At 46.5% G+C, this 22,253-nt stretch overlaps 2 protein-coding genes across 3 annotated transcripts; both read right to left on the bottom strand.

Annotated features, from left to right (window-relative positions):
- Positions 1–4,614: 4,614 nt before the first annotated feature.
- Positions 4,615–9,225, bottom strand: LOC123186880 (uncharacterized). Of its 2 annotated transcripts, none has more exons than XM_044598557.1 (3): positions 9,096–9,225; positions 8,809–8,945; positions 4,615–8,359 (listed from the first exon to the last, which is right to left on the bottom strand). In XM_044598557.1, exons 2-3 carry the CDS (start codon positions 8,818–8,820, stop codon positions 5,384–5,386), a joined length of 2,988 nt encoding a protein of 995 aa, XP_044454492.1. In that variant the 5' UTR covers positions 8,821–8,945; positions 9,096–9,225; the 3' UTR covers positions 4,615–5,383. The 2 variants fall into 2 exon arrangements, with proteins under 2 accessions (XP_044454492.1, XP_044454493.1); XM_044598558.1 differs by having other exon boundaries at positions 8,809–8,949; positions 9,096–9,158.
- An 8,699-nt stretch (positions 9,226–17,924) lies between these two features.
- LOC123186879 (AT-rich interactive domain-containing protein 2) lies at positions 17,925–21,409 on the bottom strand. The gene is made up of 2 exons (XM_044598556.1): positions 20,511–21,409; positions 17,925–19,486 (listed from the first exon to the last, which is right to left on the bottom strand). The coding sequence occupies exons 1-2, from the start codon at positions 21,195–21,197 to the stop codon at positions 18,647–18,649; spliced, it is 1,527 nt and encodes a 508-aa protein (XP_044454491.1). The 5' UTR covers positions 21,198–21,409; the 3' UTR covers positions 17,925–18,646.
- Positions 21,410–22,253: the final 844 nt, after the last annotated feature.

Below are 22,253 nucleotides of genomic sequence, written 5' to 3'. Positions count from 1 at the left end.
AAGGGTATGACACTTTTTGTACATTCTATATACTTTTTTTTAATGTCACAAGCACATTTTTTGAATCACACGAATATTATTTTACATTGTACAATTTTTCTTAAATGCCACATACATTCTAAACTCGTGATATTTTTTTGATGACTCAAACATTTTCTTTACACATTTGTTCAGGTTTCAAAATTTGTTCCCAATTTTACAATTTTCAGAAAGTGTTCGCACTTTCAAATTTTTTTTCAGGTTTCAAAAATATTTATGTTTCAGAAAGTGTTTGCTTTTTCGAAATTGATTGCTTTCTCAAAATATAGTAAAGTATTCAGGATTTTCAAAAGGTGCTCCCATTTTATAAATTGTTCGGACATTTCCAAAATTGATTATGTTTTGAATATTTGTTTGCCCCTAAAAGATGTTTTCAAAGTTCCACGCTTCGGTGTGTGGTTAAATACATCTGGCCTCATATTATATCACTCCTAGTTGTCTGTATTTTTGGCTAGCGGGATGAGCTCGGCTCAGCCAGGTCCCAAGTTCGATTCAGCCCGAGTCGTTTTTGTTACTTCGCGCTTTAATGATTAATGAAGAGAAGACTCTTTACGTCATGCGTGTTAAGAAAAAAAAAACTCCCTTCATGTCTGATGGGCCGGCCCAGTCGAGTGCACAACCAACAATCCTAGGATTTAACATGCCACGTCGACAATCCCTGTTTGGGAACTCACTCATGGTTGAAAATAGACCGGGATTTGAAGTTCGGTGTGCTGATTTAGTTTTCGACTACAAGTTCAAGGTTTATTTCAAACTTTTTTCCATATATTACCCAAGAGTCTTTTGTGGTCCTTGTCTCATTATTTTCTGTGTCTTGGATAAAGAACCAGAGACGCTCTCCCAATGAGAACTAAGTGGTAGAAGCAAATGGAAGCCCCCTGATGAAGCAAACGCCAGCAGCAGATGGAAGCCTCATCATCAACCATACACTAGTAAGAAATGGAAGAATGTACGATTAAAGCCGCTCCAGCAAAGCGGGCTCAAACACATGTAAGTAGATCATAAACATTTTCCAGTCCAGAAAGGTTAAGTCCTTTTTCTTTCAATCATTTCAACTGTTGGTTTACACGAGGTCCACATGAGGAACAGACTCGAGAATGGCAGATGAGGCGGCCGGTAATGGTCGGTAAAGGTGCTAAGTTCCAAGTCGGTAATGGTCGCTCCACCCGATTCTGGCTAGATTACTGGGTGGGCACAGGCCCTCTCTGGGAAGTGTTCCCAGAGTTGTATGCTCTAGCTGTGGCGTCGGACCAGCAAGTGGCAGAGGCATTGGCTCATCCCCTGGCCATTGCCTTCCGCCGTAACCTGAACGAGCAGGAAACAACAAAGTGGGAGGCTTTGCTGCAACTCATAGCCCCCGTGACACTAACTGAGGAACGAGATAGGGTTTCTTGGCACCTCAACGCGTCCGGGAAGTTCTCTATCAAGTCTTTGTACCACAAACTGTGCCAAGGGTCGGTACAGACAGTGGCAAAAGGGCTTTGGCAAGCCCGCGTCCCTCTGAAAATTAAGGTATTCCTCTGGCAGCTGTTATGCGATCGACTTCCCACATCTGTTAACATTGCAAAAAGGAATGGCCCGGCTTCGGGGCCGTGTGCGCTGTGTGGGTCGCCAGATGTAACGCCCGGATAATCTTGCTACAGTAATCCCACGCTAATCATGCCACGTCATCCCGATTACTGTTGCTAAACGTCCGTTAGTTCAAACCGCGTCAAATTCAAATTTAAAATTAATGTCGACAATAAAAGTTTTCGAAAATAGAAACAAAAATGTTCGATGGTTGCCAAATATTATAAGGGTAATTATGGTGCAGCAAACACATTTTTATAAAATGTCTAAATGGTTTAAAATGAAATTAAACAGAAAATAAAATAAATAAAAACAAGACAGAAAGACTAAAACTAAAACAAGAAGAAAAGGAGAGGGAAAGACCCCCCCGGGCCAGCAGACCCAACGGGCCGGCCCATTCGCCCACCAGGCCCAGCCGGCCGGCCCACTACCCCCTCCTTATCCACTCCCTCACCCAAACCCTAACCTAACCACCCCCCACTCCCCCCACGACCCCGCTCCTCCCTCTCCCCCGATCTGGATCGGGGGGCAACGACGCCCTCCCTGCAAGCCCGACGTCGCGCCCCCCAGATCTCGTCGTTGGACCACGTCACCGCCGCCTGGTCCTCGTCGGATCGCCAAGCGCCGTGCCTTCCCATCCTCCTCCCCGCCTGGACCTCGCTGGCGCTCCCCCACCGGCCTGCCTCCCCGATGCCGTCGTCCTCGTCCTCCTCCACAACGGCCCTCCCCGAACTCCGTCGAGCCCGCTGCCCGAAATCCCTACGAATCCCAGTGAGGCACCCCTTCTCTCTCTCCCTCGCCCTGTGCTCGTCCCCTCCCTTGCTCGCCGTTCGGGGCCGCGCCCCGTCCTGTCCCTGCATAGCCGCGCCCCGCCCCGCCAGGCGTGCCCCCGCGCCGCGCGCCCGAGCCTTGCCTCGCTCTGCCGCTCCACTTGCTGCGGCCTCGTCCCGCGCCTGCAAATGTGGATAGAGGTGCACCATAGTCCCGTGCCTTATCTGCAAATGTGGAGAGAGGTGCGGGTATATTTTTGCAAAATTGCCATAGTTTGCATTCTATCCATCAGATATAGATCGAACGGTCTATATTGTAAGATGGCAGGCACATCATCATCACCAACTTGATTTTTCTGTAAGAGTAGAGATATCCATGTCCAAAATATCTGGCTTAAATCCCACACCGTTTCTAGTGATAAGGTGAGGCCCTGAAGTTAGGTTCAGTTAGCAGCATTTTTTCGATAAAGGGTGAATTTTATTGGCTCAAATGGAGCATCGAGAAGATACAATATGAGCACACATCCGGCCTCTGCATAACTAGGATGCACACAACCAACCCAACACACACACACACACACACACGCGCGCGGATAAACACGCCAAGAACTAGCAAGGTCACAAGACAAAAAGCTATGCATAGGCATGGAAAAAATAAAAAGAAAAGGTAAAAACCTCCAAAAAGATTAGATCAGCAATCGACAAACTACAACTGAGACCATGTCCGCACCAACTATTGACATCACATGGAGGCCGATGATCTTCAACAGCAATGCCTTCAGGAAGGAAGCGACACTCAAGCGCCGCCGTCATCGGATCCAACCACAAAGGCCAGAATCAAAGTTTTCACCCTGAATAATAGTCTGAACATATCCGAGCAATGCCTCCAACAAGGTAACGACATAGAAAACATCGCCATTCCCAGGTATGACCACTCGGGTCTGACCTAGGCTTTTGCCCCGGAGCTCGAGACCAGGTGCTCACAGCACCACCATCAAAGCCACACATGTGTTGTCGCCACCACTTTTTCGAAATACCAACAACTACAATTTGACCGCCACCACTCCACCAAACATCCCTGTGCGTCAACTCGTTGTCCATAATTTGTATCACACCACAGAAAGTCATCCACCGTATCAAGAGATAAAACCTCTCGAAGTCTTTTCGATAACCTCGCAGTCATGGATCCGTAGGAAGTCACTACTGAACAGTCAGTAGTCACCACTGCCCGATGAATCTGATCAAAATCACCACCACCAACCAAGGATCGCAATGTCAACGGCCCGCACCGCACACGCAGAAGGCCACCACATCGCCACAGCCCCACATGCCCAGAGACCGCCGTGGCCGGAGCCGTGCCATTAAAGGTGCACCGCCAAAATTAGCCGCCGCAGGGGAACGAGCAACATTGCCACAATAACCACGACGCCGGAGCCAACTCCACCGACCGAGTGAGGTGGGCGGCAGGCCGGAGAGGTGAGGTGTCAACAGAGAACCACCGTGACACACACAACGTCACCGCAATTCGGAGCAGGCACCGCCGTGGACTGAGGGTGGGGGAGAGCCCGCAAACCGCCGGATCCGATCTAGGGGAGAGCCCGCGGTCCGCCGGATCCAATCTGGTGGAGAGCCCGCGGTCCAGCTTGTTGAGGTAGAGGAGGGGTCAGCCCCGCCGCAGCCAGGCACGCTCCGAGTAGATCTCAGAGAGGGAGTTAGCAGCATGAGAAGGAACAAAAACTAGGGAAGACATCTAGTATGAAAAAGAAGAAGAGGACATTGATAGCCCACCTGGCTTGCCACCATTCAGAACATTTGCGTCGGCAGGTTCAACTCCATAGATCTTTGTGTTGGGGTTCTTCTCCTTGAGGAACTTATCGACTTCGGTGATGGTACCGCTGCTGCCGATGCCCATGACGAAGATGTCGACCTGCTCAAGTGTGTCCTCCCATATCTCGGGCAGGGCCGGTCCTGAGATTCTGGGGGCCCAGGGAGAAACTATAACCCTGGCCCTTTAATATATATACAAAAATAATAATTAATGTGTGCGCTATGTTTAAATGAAATGTTACAAAAAAAACACTAAAATGCATCTAAAAGCATATTATACTTTACCTTCATTTTTTTCTAATATTTCTAGATGCATAATTTTTTGGATGAGACAAAAGTGATGAAATTTGAGGAAAATTTAGTATTTCAAAAACTAGTACAAAGTTACAAATCTACTGGACAAACTCAATAAAATCTTATCGCTCATCACGTCGGTCGAACACACACCAAAAAAAAGACGAATCCCATATAATATATTATAGGTCAAACAATGTCCAATTGATCAATTATCAACCAATTATGGGTACTATGGAGACCCAATATTGGATCATTAATAACAGGAGCAGGAGATGCATACTAGGCGCTAGCAATCAGGTTAAGAACGATCAGGATTATGAAAGATGCAGATTATCTGTGAAAATAGGAAGACGGAGATGGATTGCAAGGAAAGGAGATTGAGATCAATCTCTAGGTAATGGAACCAAATAAATAAATACGTACTCAGTTGATATAATAATCCATGTACGTACATCACACCAAGATCTTTTGGCATTCTCAGTCCAGCATAGGTATGTTGGCACAGATCCCGTACGTCGATGCTGCCCGTCGAAGTACTTTCTAAAATCCTGGCCGGTCCTTTTGGCCACAGCAACGCGCGTGTAGACTACAGACGCCTTAGTATACGGTGGCACACACACGTACACAACTGGTCTAAGTACAAGATTACAGGGGATACATAGGATTATATATATAGTAGCTAATCTAGCGTACCACTACAAGCCCTACTCGGTGATGTGTTCTGGTCCGAGACGGACACAGACTAGGCAGCGTGGTTAATTCCAACAAGGTACACATGCTGCTGTACTGAATCTGTCTTGAGAAAACACACACATGAGCAGAAAACAAACCACACCAACAATGATACATAAGTCCTTTGCATGGAGACACACACAAAACGATTAAGCCTTGATGCACCACTTTATTCTTGAGGAAGGAAACACACACAGAACTGAGCATCTAGGCAGGGGCTTCCTGTAATACGCCGAGTGGCGTGGCTTGAAGAGGGAAGGGTCATGGCCAGCCTCCAGCCCGTCCCACTCCAACTTCTCCCACCAATCCTTCTCGCAGTCCACAACTGGGCGGTTGTCTCGGCCGACAGCCGGGAGCCGCCTCAAACCCCAGCATCCCCTCACCCTGATGGTCTCCAGCTTGGGAGCAAACATCTTGGCTTCACATATATGTTGCAGCTTGAAGAGCTGATGCAAGTAGATATGCTTCAGGTTTGGGAATTCCAGTACACCTTTATGGTAGTTAGCTATTCTTGTCAGAACCTCTGGCGCCACAGGGAACGCTTGCCTTAGATCACCACAGAAGACGATGTGGAGGGTCTCCAGGCTACTCAAGATGTATAACCTGGACCACTGGAGGACAAATGTGAGCCTCGGGCAGGAGAACAGGTGTATGCTCTGCAGTTTCGCAAAGGAGCGATTATCTTCAACATTGAGTGTCCTCTCTTTGCTCCAAATGCAATGGGTCATCAGCAGATCAGCCGCACAAAAGTTCACTAGTTTTGGAAATCTGATGTATCCATAGATAGTATTGAAGACTGTATGCATCTTGGGGCATCTCACCACGTGACAAGATTCCAGTTCTAGCCATAAAAGTTTCTCTCCCTCTATGGACATCATGTGTTCTGGGATGACTGTGGTGATGGAAGAATTGTCATGCACACACAACGACTTGGCCTTGTTCGTTGCAAAGATCATAGCCTTGGTTGCTTGTATGCTATCGACACAAGTGTTGCTAATTCCATCACCAATCTCCACATGGTAGGTCGATGACTGAAATTGGGATGCACTGTTGTAGTCATGATCTATACTTATGTTGTCAATACCTGCATCAATGTAGGGGTTGTGAGAAGAATTGGACATTAATGGCTTTGCTAGGGCTGGCCCCAATTTTTCCCCACTGTTATCAGAGTCCATATTCTTCTTATTGCGCCACTGTCCACTTGCAGATATGCAGAGATTTAGATTGAACATATCAATGTTAGTGTTCCAAAACATATTGGAACTTGTTAGCACCAATAACTGAATGAATTTCATGTCCATCATAGCAACATATGCTTGACAATCACCCTTTTTTAACTTATCAAAACCAGGTGGTATTCTTCCGACCTCTTCTCCTCCTCGAGTGTCAATGCAGAGCAAACTTAGTTGGGGCATCCCCATTTCTGGCCAAAGCACAGCACGGAGTTGCTCACATCCCAACAGCATGACTCGCTGGAGACATGGGGCCAGCACCACCTGAGTTGTAAGGACAAGTGTCTTGACTCCTGTGCCTGAGAGGTCCAGCTCCTCAAGGTTTGGAAGTGATCCACGCAGTGTGAAGTCAGACAATCTTGCACAGCCAGCCATGGAGATGCGACTTATTTTGGCTTCCTTGTAACCATCCTTTTTTGGTCTGGCATCTAAGCTGAATGATTCAAGGGATGGAGGGAGTCCTTCTATAACTTTCAAACCAACACGACCATCTAGAACCAGAGTCTTGAGGCTAGTTGAACTTGACAAGCTGGGCAAACCTGTCTCCAAAGAGCAGCATGTAGGGTCAATAACGCGAAGCTTGTGAAGATTTTGTGGCTGTCCCAATGCAAAAATGATGTGCCAAAACATTCCATTCTTTATATGTACTTCCCTAATGTTTGCAGCCATCTGCTTTATCATCTCTGGTGATGAAGGCAGATGCCAGTCTGTATTTTGTATGTCTATCACCCATAGGCTCTTCAAAAAATCCATATCTTGCTTCTCATCTTCTTCTGCTCGCTGGTCCTTGCAGCCATCTAATCCAAGGAATCTCAACTTGTGGCAACGACTAAAAGGAGGAGAGGAAAAACTGAAGGTGCAATGACATAACTTGAGCACCCGAAGTTTGTCCGATTGATGAAACATGTCATTAGGTAAGGGTCTTAACAATGGATCAGACTCGCTTGCGGCTGCAGTGAGGAAAAATGACGTTGACTCTGGCTGCACAACAGAGCTGTCCTTGGCCAATATCCATCGTTTCGGAGGAGTCTCCAACCGATGACCAAAAGAGGGCAGTGCATTAGATGCATAATCCTCCATATCTATATGTTGATGCAGAGCAGCAGCAACCTTCCATGCTTCATCACCCTGACCTCCCTGTATAATCCCATCACATACCCAATAGTTGGAAGCATGTGTGGCCCAGTCATAGTCCATGATATTGCCTCCTTGAGAATTTAATGACAAGAGATACAAGCAACACTCGGTAGCTGCTGCTGCACCAAGATTATCCGTGTACCCAGCAATTTCTCTAGCCTCTATTTGAAGCAAATAATTCCACCCGTAAGTACTGTACTCATCATAAAGGAAAAGATGCGAAGGATCCACCTTCTCACTAATTCCTTGGTTGAGCCGAAGCCTTCCTCGAAATGTCCACAATACCTTAACATCAAAGATAGGCGGTTGAGGAATGCCACAATCAGCCAAGTCAACCAAATTGTTGCTGCCATTATGGAAGACCAATAAGCATATGTGTTCTCGTAGGGCTTTATGTAGCTCCCTCGCAATGACTCCAATCTCAGCTCTGGAGCTTTCATCTACCCCTCTGAAATCATCATCTTCATCTTGCCTATCCAAAATATCCATTACCCGATGAGGGAGCTTCAGTTCTTGTGCGATTGTCCTTTGGAGTGCTCTTTGGCTTTTCCACTTCGAGCAATCAACATGGATGATCTTGTCGAATTTCTTCAGCAGTGACGGTGGCGGGTCTTCAACTATGGCTCTAAGCACCACCGAAGCAGCCATCCCATCCCATCCATCAAAATATATGGCCTTGTGTGCAGCATTGCTCGTATCCTCCAAATAGGGGATTATCTCTTGCACGGCTTCTTTGATAGTATTCGGGAAAATCCTCTGCATTAGTTTATAACAGTTAGTTGATTAGCAGTAGAAACATGTATACGAAAAAGGCCTTGTGTTATTATTCGGATGGACATTAGTAATTAACTAAACTGCATGCGTGGGGCCAGTGTTAGTCGGACAGAGCAGAAGTGATGTTTTGATTTGGTGGTCAGTGTTAGAAGGAAAGGATGGATAGTGGTCCGTCCCCTTCTAACTAGCCTCCTAGCTCCAGTAATAATATTAAGCCTGAAATTGCATCCTCTGTGTCTGTGTCTGTGTGTGTGTGTGTGTGATGTTGCCATCTTGGTTGATCCATGGAGCTAATGAACACGTAATTAATTCTTGAATGTAATAATAGAAGAAAGTAACAATTTTTACTCAAGAATCAACTAAGAAAAGAATCTCTGACATATATAACATAGCACCAGAAGAATTGCGTGTGTAGGCAAACAAATTAATACCTGTCGAGGCATGACGACTAGTATTTCAATGGAGGCCCAGCAAACCAGACATCTAACCCATCGATCGATCTGCACCTCCGGATGGCACCTAGTAGTTACTTATACCAGAAGAGCGCAAGAGATAGTTATGTCCGTGCCTGCCTGAAGAAACATTGTTAGTAGATGCATAATTAAAAATGATTGTTCTTTTGGAAAGAAGAGAAACATCAAGCAATTAAGATGAGAAAAATAATATATGTAACAGAAGAATCATGCATATTAGTGGTTTTGATTGATAGTAGCTTAACCTTGTGTGCAGATCTATAGCAGAAGGACTTGCTGGTATGCAGTGCAGTGCAGGGGTTGCTTTAGTTTTAGCCAAGGCATCTGTAGCTGGCTGCTTCTTTGCTTGAGGCTGGAGCTACTTGAAGAATAAAGATTTTACTGTCAGATTCTTCCTCCTTTTCTTTTTCTTTTTCTTCTCCTTTGAATGTAAAGCAGGGGCCAAGTCCTTGGACTGGAGTCCAAGCAGTATCGAAAGGTGTGCGGGACGGACTACTCAGAGAATTTATTTTCTTCTCTTTTTAATGAAAAAACTTAAATAAAAATAATACTGCCAGAAACAGCCCTAGAGGAAGTATTGTATATCCAATAAACAATTTGCATACGTAATCCCAGTTTCAGACTTTTATGCTGAAAACATAGGTGATGCAGTGCAAATATTCCAAGAATGCAAGCACCATTAATTGTTAGATCAACATAAATACGCGTAACTGGAATTCACCTGAAATAGCATTAACTGGTTGGAAACAACACACCAGACTACGCTACTGAATTCCCACAAAAACCGGGATAAAACATTGACATAATGCTTCAGTACCATGAATATTGGTCATGGTACAGTCAGTCGAATTCCCATTGCGAAAGAGAACCAAGTTTCTTAGGCCAATAATAACATCAATCGATAGGAACTATGATACTGAATTCTAAGTATGCAAGCTGTTGGGACGTGCATTGAACACTTTGAGATCGTTCCTCCCCCCGCCCTCGCGTCGTCCTCCCGAGGGCGACTCGGGGGCGACTAGGGTTTCCCCCGCGCCGCCACCCCCTCAATCCCAGCCCCTCAACGCCGCCACCTGAGGGGATCGACGGGCAAGCCTGGTGGGTCGTCGATGAAGGTGGCGGTGAGGTGATGCGTTGCTTCGTGCCCCCGCGAAGGACCTGGAAGCCAGGGCAGCGGCCCCGGATGATGAGGCGGCGCTGCCTCCGCGACTGGCGGCACGCGCAGGAAGTGGTGGCCGGCATCCTCGGCTGCCCGGGCAGCGTGGATACAGCGGGTGGTCGCGGTGCGGATTCCCTCTGTCCCAGATCTCAAGGTCAGGCGCCCTCCTCCCCTGCTCTCTCCTCCGCTTCGGTCGTGCCCTTCTGCGACTCTGGTCGCCAGATCCGGTGCTGGCGGGGTGCGGGTGCTCAGGTTCGAGCCCTGGGGAAACCCTTGGCCGGTCCTTCGGCCACGACGGCGACGGCGCGTGTGCGCGTCGTGTTCTCCCCTGGAGGCGCCGTTGAGGGCTCTCCTCTTCACCCCTGTCCCAGACCCCGGGTGAAAACCCAAAACCCGTCTCGGGTTGGCCGGCGGCGGCGCCTAGCGCGTCGCGTCCTCGTTGGAGGCGTCGTCTGGGGTGTCTGGTTCTTCAGGAGAGGGACGATGTGGTTGGTGAGCGTCCGTCGGCTGCGAGGCCAAGTTTGCGTCTTTCTGTGGAGGGTGCTCGTTCCCGCAAGAGTCCCTCTTGCGGCCATTGGAACGGGACCTGGTGCTCCCCTGCTCCGCCTCTTGGCCTCTGCAGCTTTCTTCTTCGGCGACCTCCCGACGGCTATCCTTCTGCTCTTGGTTGTTCAGGAGAGGTGGCAGTGCAGCTGTGGTGTGTGCCAGCGGTGTGGCGAGGGTTGTGCAACTTGTCTGCGATGGGGATTTGGCTGGCGTCTGCTCTAGTTCTCGGGTGAGCGCCTTCGAGCCTAGGCGAGAGGAAAGGGTTCCTCTTTCGCGTTGGGAGCGATGTTCTTCCCTAGTCTTTGGGTTCAGACAGTTCACACCTTTCTCTGGCTATCGGCTGATCATCGAGGCTTCTCTGTTGCTCCTCTCTCTGCTGACTATGTGCAGTAGGCTTCGACACTACTAGCAGGGCTCTTCATGTATTTTTCTTTTTGTTGTAGTGTGTGTTGCATTGTTAGCTGTTCACTAAGCTCCATTGTATCTTTTGGTCGCTATTGCTTGGTGGCCTTGTGTAATCCTGGCCGGTTGATGGCTTCATTAATTCAAAGCCGGGCTCCCCTTGAGCCTTCGTTCTAAAAAAAGGTATGCAAGCTGTTCGATTGGAACTAAATTGTAGCACATCAGACAGTATGGTACCCATTTGTCTGTCGGTTAATCTCTGACATAGGAGTAAATAAGTGTGGTGCTTAGGTTGATAATATTTCACATTTATTTATAGCTCACAAGAAAGAAAAGGAAAATGCTGCCGCTAGAAACAACTCGTTTATTTATATCTATATCGATATCTATATCTATACCTACTATTAAAGGGAATAGGTATTATTGGTTTGGTTTGGTTCGCTCGTACTGTCGTACACACGGGGCCTTCTATGGGCTTACATAGAGACCGCGAAAAATAATTGGGTCAAAACAAATCAACATTGTGGAAATTAAACACGGTACCTCCTGTCTAGCTCTTTGATGTAACAACCAGCGAGCTATGCATCTTTCACGTTCACTAATCCCACCTCGCTCTTTTACAATGGTTACCACCAGTAAATATACAAGCGGTCTCAGGAATCAACCAACGGACGGTTAAAACAAAGGAGAGCAGCCCTCACGTGTAGGGCGAGCTAATTAAGCGAGTGAGCTAACTAAAGGAAGGATTGTGGGCTTAAATAGGATATTTAAATGGATGTGGCTAAGGGCTACTAAATTAGAAAAGGAAGGATTTGATTCCCGACTAAAATGGGTGAGGACGTCATTGTAACTAAAGGAAGGATTATACTTAATCGGAATTAGTGGAAGGTTATGCCGCAAAGAAAATATGGATGCTAATAAATTGCATCCTATTTTTTATGTTCATTTTGTGAAAGGATGATGCATTGCAGCATGTTCTTCGCAGTGAATCCGGTGCTACAAGACATTATGCTTGAAAACAAAACATCAATTTTTCCCGTTGCAACGCACGGGTATATGTGCTAGTAGACAAATAGACATGTTCTTATTGAGATGCCGGAACAACAAAATTCCCAAAGAAATAAAATATGCCGAGTCTACAACAAAGAACAACTGCAACATTAGTTTCACAAGACTAACCTCAACGTTCTATTCCTATTTATGCCATCACTCTAGAGATGCAACCAGAATAGGCTAGAGCAAGCTACTGTCAGGTATGCTTATACCTACTGCTCAATGTACATGTCAATCCACAGAGGATAAAAAATGAGGGGGCGAAAGCAGGTATACATGATGATGATGATACAAGTCAGTCAGGTTCTCTCTGATAACAACATACTACTATTCCACAATGTATACAACAGGTTAATCCTCTTAGCCCCGAAGATTGCAACTGGCTTGGATCAGCTCTGCCTCTATATATCCTCCTCATCTCTCACTTGTACAAATCAAGTTTACTGTTCCTGCAGTTCTCTGTTTATTAGCATCCATATTTTCTTTGCGGCATCAGATTCTCTTCAGGCAGCAGCACCTCAGGGAATAACACATGTAAGGGGAGGAACGGGTCAAACAAGGGGGAAAGCAAATTCAGATTCTCTTCTCGCTCTTTTCTTCCTGCAGCCACATCTTCTTTCTCACTCCATTTTATTTCTATGTAGCAGTACAAATGTAGAGCGCCTCCCTCCGAATCCATTGATCCAAAAGGCTGGGAGTGAATGAGAAGGGTGCATGCATCCTTGTTGTGGACGGGAAGAAGGGAGCACGTGGCAAGGACAAGAAGAAGGGAGCACGGATGAATGCATCGCGGTGGTCTGCACGCGGCTGTGTGTTCGTGCATCTAGACTCTTCCTGGATGGCTAGTTGATACTCACACTAGTTGTAGTTGCACATATACTAGTTTTATTTGGCACATGCATAACCATATAGTTGCACAATCTGATCCGTATAATCGCATATGAATTATCATGGGATGTTCTCATGCCCCGCCGCCAAGTTGCACACTTTCGTCGGCCCAGTCGCACATGCATGGCAACAGAGTTGCACAATCTGGCCCATATAGTAGCACATGAATTATCGTGGGAGGTTCTTACGCCCGGACGCGGAGTTGCACACTCTTGCCGGCATAGTCACACACGCATGTACAGAGAGTTGTACAATCTTGTCCGCATAGTCGCACATGAATTGTCGTGGGGAGATGCTCACGCATGGCCGCGGAGTTGCACACTTTCGTCGGCACGGTTCACTAGTAGAAAACAGGGCTATGGTCCAGGCCGGCTCAGCCCATTAGTCCCGATTCAGTATAGAACCGGGACCAATGTGGGCATTGGTCCCGGTTCGTGAGCCCAGGGGGCCGGCCGGGCCACGTGGGCCATTGGTCCCGGTTCGTCTGGACCTTTTGGTCCCGGTTGGTGGGACGAACCGGGACCAATGGGCCTCGCTCCTGGCCCACTACCATTGGTCCTGGTTGGTGGCTTGAACCGGGACCAAAGGCTCCCCTTTGGTCCCGGTTCATGCCACCAACCGGGACCAATGAGGTGCCTATATATACCCCCTCGCGCAAGAGCAGAGCACAGTGCTCTGTTTTTTCTGGCCGAGGGGGAGAGGGCTTTGTGGTGCTCTAGCTCACCTCCTATGCACATGAGGTGTTCGATGGAATGCCCGAGCCACACTATTAAGCTTTCTCCTCTCGAAGCTCGACCTCCAAGCTCCATTTTCCTCGAGATTTGTCTAGATTTAGCGGTCCGTCACGCCCCATCCCCGTCTTCACCGCCGTCGATCACCCGCGCCGATCTCATCACCGACACCACCGTGGTGAGCCTCTTGTTCTTATCTTCTTTCTGAAAGGAAAAATATTCTTACTTGTATGTTTAGATAGATACTTGTATCATTTTCTTACATTTATTATTGCATCTTATATAGTGCGATGGTTTTGGTATCCGCCCCCGTCGGCCCTCGTCCTGTCTATGATTCGGATTTGGTATGTATATTATCTTTATAACTATTGGTTCATTTATTGTTTATGAAAATTATGCCGACCAACGTGACATAGATTTTATTTATCTAGGATGTATGTGAATCGGAAATGCCAACCGATCCTATTGTCGAGAGGTTAAATTTAGTTGAAGAAGAAAACAATTTGTTGAAGGAAAAAATAAAAAAAAATTGAGGAGGAGAAGATGATATTGAAGTTGCATGTTGCGGATGTCGTCGATGATCACAAGATCAAGATGGATGCAATGCGCTTGAAGATTAGAAAGATTAGAAAATATGCCATTCATACCGAGACTTGGTATCATTATACCGTTGGATCAATTGTTACCTTGGTTGCGATTATGATCGCATTTGTTTTCGCATTGAAATGTTTTACATAGTTTCAATGTATGGTTTAATTAAGTAGATGCTCTGGAGAGCTATATGTTGTTAGATGAGAACTATGTATGCACTTTGGTTTTAATGTGATGATGAACTTCTATTAATTTGGACACTTAATTATATATAATGCACGCAGATGAACCGGCAATGGATGTACGGTGACAGACACACCCGCGAGTACATTAAGAGCGTGCATGAGTTTCTCGATGCGGCTGAGGCAAACAAGCAGAATGGTTTTATGCGTTGTCCATGCACTGAATGTGGGAATATGAGGTCTTACTCTAACCGGAAAATCCTTCACTCCCACCTGCTTTACAAGGGTTTCATGCCACACTATAATGTTTGGACGAGGCACGGAGAAATAGGGGTTATGATGGAAGACGGCGAAGAAGAAGAGTACGATGACAACTATGTGCCCCCTGAATACGGTGATGCTGCAACGTGGGGAGCTGGTGAAGATCAAGAGGAACCAGACGATGTGCCCAATGATGCTGCCACGGGTGAAGCTGCTGAAGATCAAGAGGAACCAGACGATGTGCCCGATGATGATGATCTCCGCCGGGTCATTGTCGATGCAAGGACGCAATGCATTAGTCGCGGGTCCGTGGGGAGATGCTCACGCATGGCCGCGGAGTTGCACACTTTTGTCGGCACAATATGCATGGTCACAGAGTTACACGATCTCGTCCGCATAGTCGCACATGAATTGTCGTGGGAGGTGCTCATGCCCGGCCGCGGAGTTGCACACTCTCGTCGGTATAATCGCACATGCATGGCCACAGAGTTGCACAATCTCGTGTGCATAGTACATAAATTATCGTGGGAGGTGCTCACGCATGGCCGCGGGATTGCACACTCTCGTCGGCATAGTTGCACATGCACGAACACAGAGTTGCAAAATCTCGTCCGCATAGTCGCACATGAATTATCGTGGGAGATGCTCATGCATGAACACAGAGTTGTACAATCTCGTCCGCATAGTCGCACATGAATTATCGTGGGAGGTGCTCATGCATGGCCGCGGAGTTGCACACTCTCGTCGGCACAGTCGCATATGCATGGCCACAGAGTTGCACAATCTCGTCCGCATAGTCGCACATAAGTTTTTGTGGGACGTGGTCATGTCCGACCACGGAGTTGCACACTCTCATCAGCATAGTCGCACATGCATGGCCACACAGTTGCACAATCTCGTCTGCATAGTCGCACATGAACTACTGTGGGAGATGCCCACGTCCGACCACGGAGTTGCACACTCTTGTGTGCATAGTCGCACATGCGTGACCGTGGAGTTGGGACATCCTCATAGGATAGTCCCTCGAACACGGTTGTGGGGGCTGCCCACACACGACGACTACTAGGCAGTTGGCTAGGGCACAGCGAAAATGCACATTTCACTGTTAGAGAGTAGTATGGGGTGGTGCCACTAGTGAAAACTGCATGGCCTAGACAACAAACGAAGTTGCACATCTCACTGAAAGGAGGCAGTTTGAAGGTGGAGGCACCATAGAGAAAAACTGCATGTCTACAGTGTACGAGAAAAGTTGCACATCCCTGTCAGGTAGTTACACAACAACGGTTAGTCAGTTGCACAAAACGGGGACAAAATTGCACAAAAAAATTCGTCGAAATATACTCATGTGGGATTTAGTTTCGAAGAGCACGCCGCGATGGTTCCAGTAGTGAAAACGAATCTTAATTTTGATGCGCAATTTGAAAGTTATTGTTTTTTGAAAATTTAAAACCACAAATTAAATGCACATGCACTCTACATCTAAAAGATAACTGTTTCGGGCATTTAATATGTCATGAAAAAAGGACCAGATGGAAAAAAATCTAATCAATATAAAGGACAAAAAGGACAAGACATAAGGACAAGACATTTCTTTTTATGGATTACATATCAAACTTTTTGTATTTTGGCCGGCTGCTCCGAAACGACAGGGAGCAGCCGGCCGCTGTGTAGACGCGTCCTTAAATGATATGTCTCTCAAAAATAAAATAAAATATTTTTTGACGGGCTCAAAAATAAAATATTTTGCATAAATATCCAACAAAAACATTTGAGACACGCAAGTTTTAGCCATATCCTATCTGGTTTTTTTAGGGGTATATCCTATCTGGTGATAGCTCTTTATTCGTAGCGAGAGCTCAGGTGGGGGGCTGCTACTTCTAACGGCCTGGCCCATGGAACAGTGTGGTTAATTGCCGCTTTTGGGAACATTCTAGAATGTTCTTTCGCATGGTTTCTCTTTTTTTTTACAGTCTTTGTGTATTTTCCAGCCATGGTTTTCTTTTCGGTTTCTCTTTTTTTTTGACAGTCTTTTTGTATTTTCCAGCCATGGTTTTCTATTCGGTTTCTCTTTTTTTGACAGTCTTTCTGTATTTTCCAGCCATGGTTTTCTATTTGGTTTTTTCCTTTCTGGTTTTCACATTATTTTCCGTTCTCTTTTTTAGTACTATTTTGATTTATCTTTCAGTTTCTTTGTTGTTTTCATTACTCTTTTTACTCATTCATTTTTTTCTTTTCTTTTTTTTACATTTTGAAATGATGAACATTTTTTAAATCGTTAATATTTTTTCAAGTTCATGAACTTTACTCAAATTCGCATTTTTTTTTAAAAAAATGAGACCTTTTCTCAAGTTCATGAACTTTGTTAAATCCATGAACTATTTTTAATTTTGTGATATTTTTCAAATGTGCAAATATTTTTCATTTAACAATTTTCTTTGAATTTTTGAACTTGTTTCAAATCCACAAACACTTTTCAATCTGTGAATATTTTTTTGAATTTTTGAATGTTTCTCAAATTTGTGATCTATTTTAAAATTCGGGAACAATTTTTCATTTATTGAACATCTTTTGAACTCATGATCTTTTTCCAAATCCAAGAAACTTTCACGAACATTTTTCACAAGCACAATCTTGGGAAACAGGTACTGACTTGAACCTTTGCAGCACCAAACCTACACAGCACAACAGAGAACAGCACCACCAAAGCTAATGGCCAAAATATTAAACGACGGGATGCATCACTCACACGGACAAGACTGCAGATTTCAAATGATCAGATGCTTGCCACAAGCTAGTTTACAGTTGCAGACTCATCTCAGATTTGGTTACAGTACTAGCAACATAAACATGGCCAGCCAAAAAAAATTAACCACGGGACGGGATGGCTAACCAAACCAAATACGTACGTAGAAACCAACCTCAATTCGCTAAGCTCCAATTTATTCTTCTTCAGATCAAAACCCACAAGCATAATCTTGGGAAACAGACACCGACTCAACAGCAGTCGGAAGCAGCAGCAAGACGACGCCGTCATCTTGCACCACCAAACCTACACAGCACAGCACAGCACAGCACAGCACCACCAAAGCTAATGCCTAAAATTCAAAATTGGAACTAAATTCTAGTACATCAGATCAGACTATGCTAAAGCCGATTCCCATTTATCTGTCGGTTAATATGTGACAGAGGAGTAAATGTTGATAATATTTCCCAAGGTTGATAATACTATTTGACATTTATTTATAGCTCACAAGAAAGAAAAGAAACAACTCATAAACTAAAACAGACATGTACTTATTGAGATGCCGAACGAAACCCAAAGAAATAAAACAGACATGCTCAGTCTACAACAAACAACAACTGCAACATTAGTTTCACAAGACTAACCTCAACATATCATTCCTATGCCTGCCATCACTCCATATCTAGAGAGAGAAATACGACCGGAACGGGCTACTGTGTACATGATGATGATGATGATGATGATGATGATGATACGGGCCATCACTCCATATACTTTTACCTACTGGTCAATGTACATGTCAATCCACAGAGGATACAGGTATACATGATGATGATGATACAAGTCAGTCAGGTTCTCTCTGATAACAACATAATATTCCACAATGTATACAACAGGTTAATCCTCTCAGCCCCAAAGACTGCAACTGGCTTGGATCAGCTCTGCCTCTATATATCCTCCTCATCTCTCACTTGTACAAATCAAGTTTACTGTTCCTGCAGTTCTCTGTTTCAAAAATAAATACCAGTGCATTTTTTTTTACTTCTCGGATACAACATACAAGTCCATGTCAAAACTTGGATTGCTGGCAAGGCTCTGAAAACAGTAAGCAAAATGGTCTAACTCTTTGCTCACAGCAACTCATGTGCAATGTCAACCAAATCAATGAATGGGGGCCATTTATAAATCCAAACTCCTGAACAGGCTTCAACCAGCCTCCTAGAATGTGATCAATCAGCAACTACTCATCATCCAGATCCATGCAGTGAGTACTCTGAATGCAAACGGTGCGCTTGGTGCTGTCATACTTGGTTGCACTTTGTCCCATACGGTTTCCCAAAAACCTAAACTCTGTCTCTTCCTCGTCATCACTATCTATCTTCTTTGGTGCGGTCCTATTCTGGTAACACCTCCGCCTAAGCAGAAAACAATTAAAATAATAGCTCACAAGTTCTTTCCTCGGCTTCCAGCGGAAGGATGACTGAAGATGGTTCCATAAATTCCTTGCTGGAGATGGCGCATAGGTCTGCATTACAGCCTTGAAACTTGCCTCCTCTTCATCCGTCCAAGAAAGGGCAACCTCCTCGCCCATATGGTCAAATCCCCACTGGTAGAAAGCAGGGCCGAGTTCACGTCTCAGCTGCAGCCGCCTTTCTGCAATGTGAAACCTGACACATTCTACTGATCGCGGGACGTTGCAGCTGCAAACATATTCTCTGCCTTTGCCAATAGGGTCATGGTAAGTTCGGGTTATTTTGTTCTCATTTTCTGGAGGCCAGATGTTTGTGCCCAGCCATTTGAGGGTTTCCGGATCGCCGTAATTTTCAGGCGGAAAGCCAGTCCACTGTGGCACCACTGCTTGATAATTGGAGCCCACTAGTAGTTTGTTCCTCTGCTGACTTTTAGAATGCTTCAATTGTCCGTTCACACTGCTCGCCTGTTCTATGACCGTCGAGGATCCATTCACATCAACAACTCTTGTTAGATTATTAGTATCCGAACCAGGTTGTTGAACAATTTTGCTGCATTGAACACCAATTCTGGCACAGGTGGTACTCCTGCAGCACCTGCAACCAGTTTCCTGCGCCATCAGAAGAAAAAAACATTCAGTGACTATGAATAAGATATGTATCCAGTTGCCGAGTAATCGGCTTAGCCAGAAAGGTAAGGTTTCATAGCTCTATTTATAGGGGACTATCATCTTCAAGGCAATAAAGCAAACAAAATATTTTCAACCACCCACAGTACCCGACAGGTAATATCCGGGGCCAAAGCATCAGGGAGATTTCATAGCTCTATTTATAGTATCCGTCATCCCAATGATACATGAGCGAACATCAGGGAGCAAAGATACTGTAGCTTAAATTGTGCACAGTGTAATGCTTAAGCAGGGTTAGGCCAGATTTTGCCCTCTGGTTGGTAGCACCCGCGTATCCCTCCAGAAGTTCTAACACAGAGACGGCAAATGGGAAGTTCACACATTTTGCCCGAACTATATACCACGTCACCAAAATGAAGATAGAAGTAGTTAAATGCTCCTTTTAAATACTCTTCTAAATGCTCTTTTACCAGCATCCAATCTGCACAATCAAAATTAGAAAGAAAAGGAACGGCAATGCTCCATTTGTAGGGTAGGTAGCCAAATTTACAAGGGTGTCCAGGCCTTAATTAAAGCACTAATGAAAAGACTGGTAAGACCTGAAGCATGAATTTTATTTATTTACTTATGTTTAGGGGAAATCAAACAAATTATCTAATATGTGGATCTCCACTAGTACAGTCCAGTGGCACTAAGGCCTTTAAATTACCGACCACGAGCAATTTTCAGCTGGAAACAAAACGACAATCTTATCCTTCGGTACAGACGTGTATTTTTACAGGGGTATTTAAAAGGAAAACGACAATCGAAACAGGGCCTAAACGTAGAAGATCAAAGGGATAGAGATAGATGTTGCCAGCTAACATCTCTGTATGTATGTATTGCTGAAGTAATCCAGTGCCAATTCTGTATGTATGTCTGCCTATATATGTGCAGTGCAGTGATGCAATACCAATATGTCAAACATTATCTTCAGCAACAAGTTTATCAAAGGTGTCGGAATCACCTGCGAGAGCGCGCCGTTGGTCACGCTTGCGCGGCGTGCCCTCTTCCTGGACACCGCCTCCCGCGCCGCCAATGCCACCGGGAAGTATCCATCCGCCAACCCGGCGGCGATGGCGCCCTCCTCCGAGACACTCTCGGCGAGCCCCCTCACCCAATCCAGCATCCCAGCAATGTCTTCCCTCTTCCTCTTGAGCGCGCCATGCTGCCCATTGCAGTCCATGGACGGCTCCTCCATCTCAACTCCATTGGCACCGCGGACGCAGAGCAGCAGCTCCTGCCGCATCTCGTCAGACGGCGGTGGTTGTGCCTCCGGGAGCCTCTGGATCCAGCGCTCCAGCGCGCCGAGGTACTTGGCATAGATCAGCTTGACGGGCGCGGCGAGGGCCGCGGATCCGGCGGCTGCGGCCCAGACGCCGGCAGAGGGCGACGAGACCACGGCGTAGCCGCCGGCGGCGCGGACGGCGGTGAAGAGGCGGAGGAGGTCCACGCGGCGCCCGTCGCCGAGGGCGGCCGGGAGCGGGCGCGCATCGCGCTCGCCGGGGTAGACCTCGCCCAGGAACGCGGCGAGGATGGTGTCGAACACCTCGGAGGGGTCGGCGGCGTCGTCGGGGATCTGGAGGCCGACGCAGAAGCCGAGGAGCTGCAGCTTGCTGAGGACGGCGAGGGCGCTTGCGGCGGAAAGATCCATGGACGCGGGGGAGGCCTCGCCGGCGGCGGGGTCACAACGGCGAACAACGGCGGCGCATTTTCTCTCTCTTTTTTTGCTGATTTTTTCCTTCCTTTTTTTTCTCTCTAGGGTTTGGGTTGGGTGGATGGGGAAAGAAAGTCGAGCCTGTGTGTTTAAATATTTTTCAAAATTTGGCAAATATTTGGAGCAATTACTTTAGGCAAATTTTGATAGTTGTGAGATCAAATAGCCATCTGGCCTGGTGGTTGGGGTCATTTATAGTATAGTCCTAACAAGCCGAACAGATTTCGGAAGGATTCTCCTACTTCTAGAGATCTCCGGTGAGAGCCCATCGTCCATGAAGAGCAAGGGTAAGTACAACAAGGTGATGTAAGCAGGTTATCCTCACTATTAAGCGATTGTCTGCGGTCGTCGTGATGGTGCAACCAGCGCCTCTTCCCTCCCAGTGGGATCGCCTTGCTCCGGCGCCGCTCCACGGCCCGCCACCCCTCGCGCAGACGTTTTGACCTAGATAGCGCTGGTCGACTATTCCCTCTGGCACCGCCTGCGTTCATTGCGTGGAGCCGCCGGCATGCACGACGTGGACGCCGCCGCCCCACCCTACAGCACCGCCGCTACCCCCTACGCATCATGTGATCCCATGAATCCCTAACATCCCCGTCGGTAAGTGAAAAAAATTGCAATGCCCCTAATCGCACTACATCGACCATGGGGCCCACCTTTCTCCGCTAGTCCCTCACCTGCCTCACCCCACTTCCATGCTCCTTCCTCGGTTCAAAACTTTAGCATGCTCTTGATCCGATATGAGATGTGGCTCGATGACGGGCCGTAAACAAGTTGTTGTTTCAGTCATGAGCAACTAGGTAAGAGAAGCAGGCATCCACTATGAGGGGAGTAAAGAAACAAGCCAAAAAGAAGTCAGGAGGAATCTCCTCACTTCTAAAGATCTCCTGTGAGAGCTCATAATCTATGGAGATTATCCTTTTACCATGCCAACATGCATGGATCCGTTGTCTATGGTCACCTGGAGATTCGTTGCACATGTTTTCGGTTTTA

This window comes from Triticum aestivum, chromosome 2A (assembly GCF_018294505.1).
Source record: "Triticum aestivum cultivar Chinese Spring chromosome 2A, IWGSC CS RefSeq v2.1, whole genome shotgun sequence".
Classification (NCBI taxonomy): domain Eukaryota; kingdom Viridiplantae; phylum Streptophyta; class Magnoliopsida; order Poales; family Poaceae; genus Triticum; species Triticum aestivum.
This window is presented reverse-complemented; position numbering and strand designations above follow the sequence as displayed.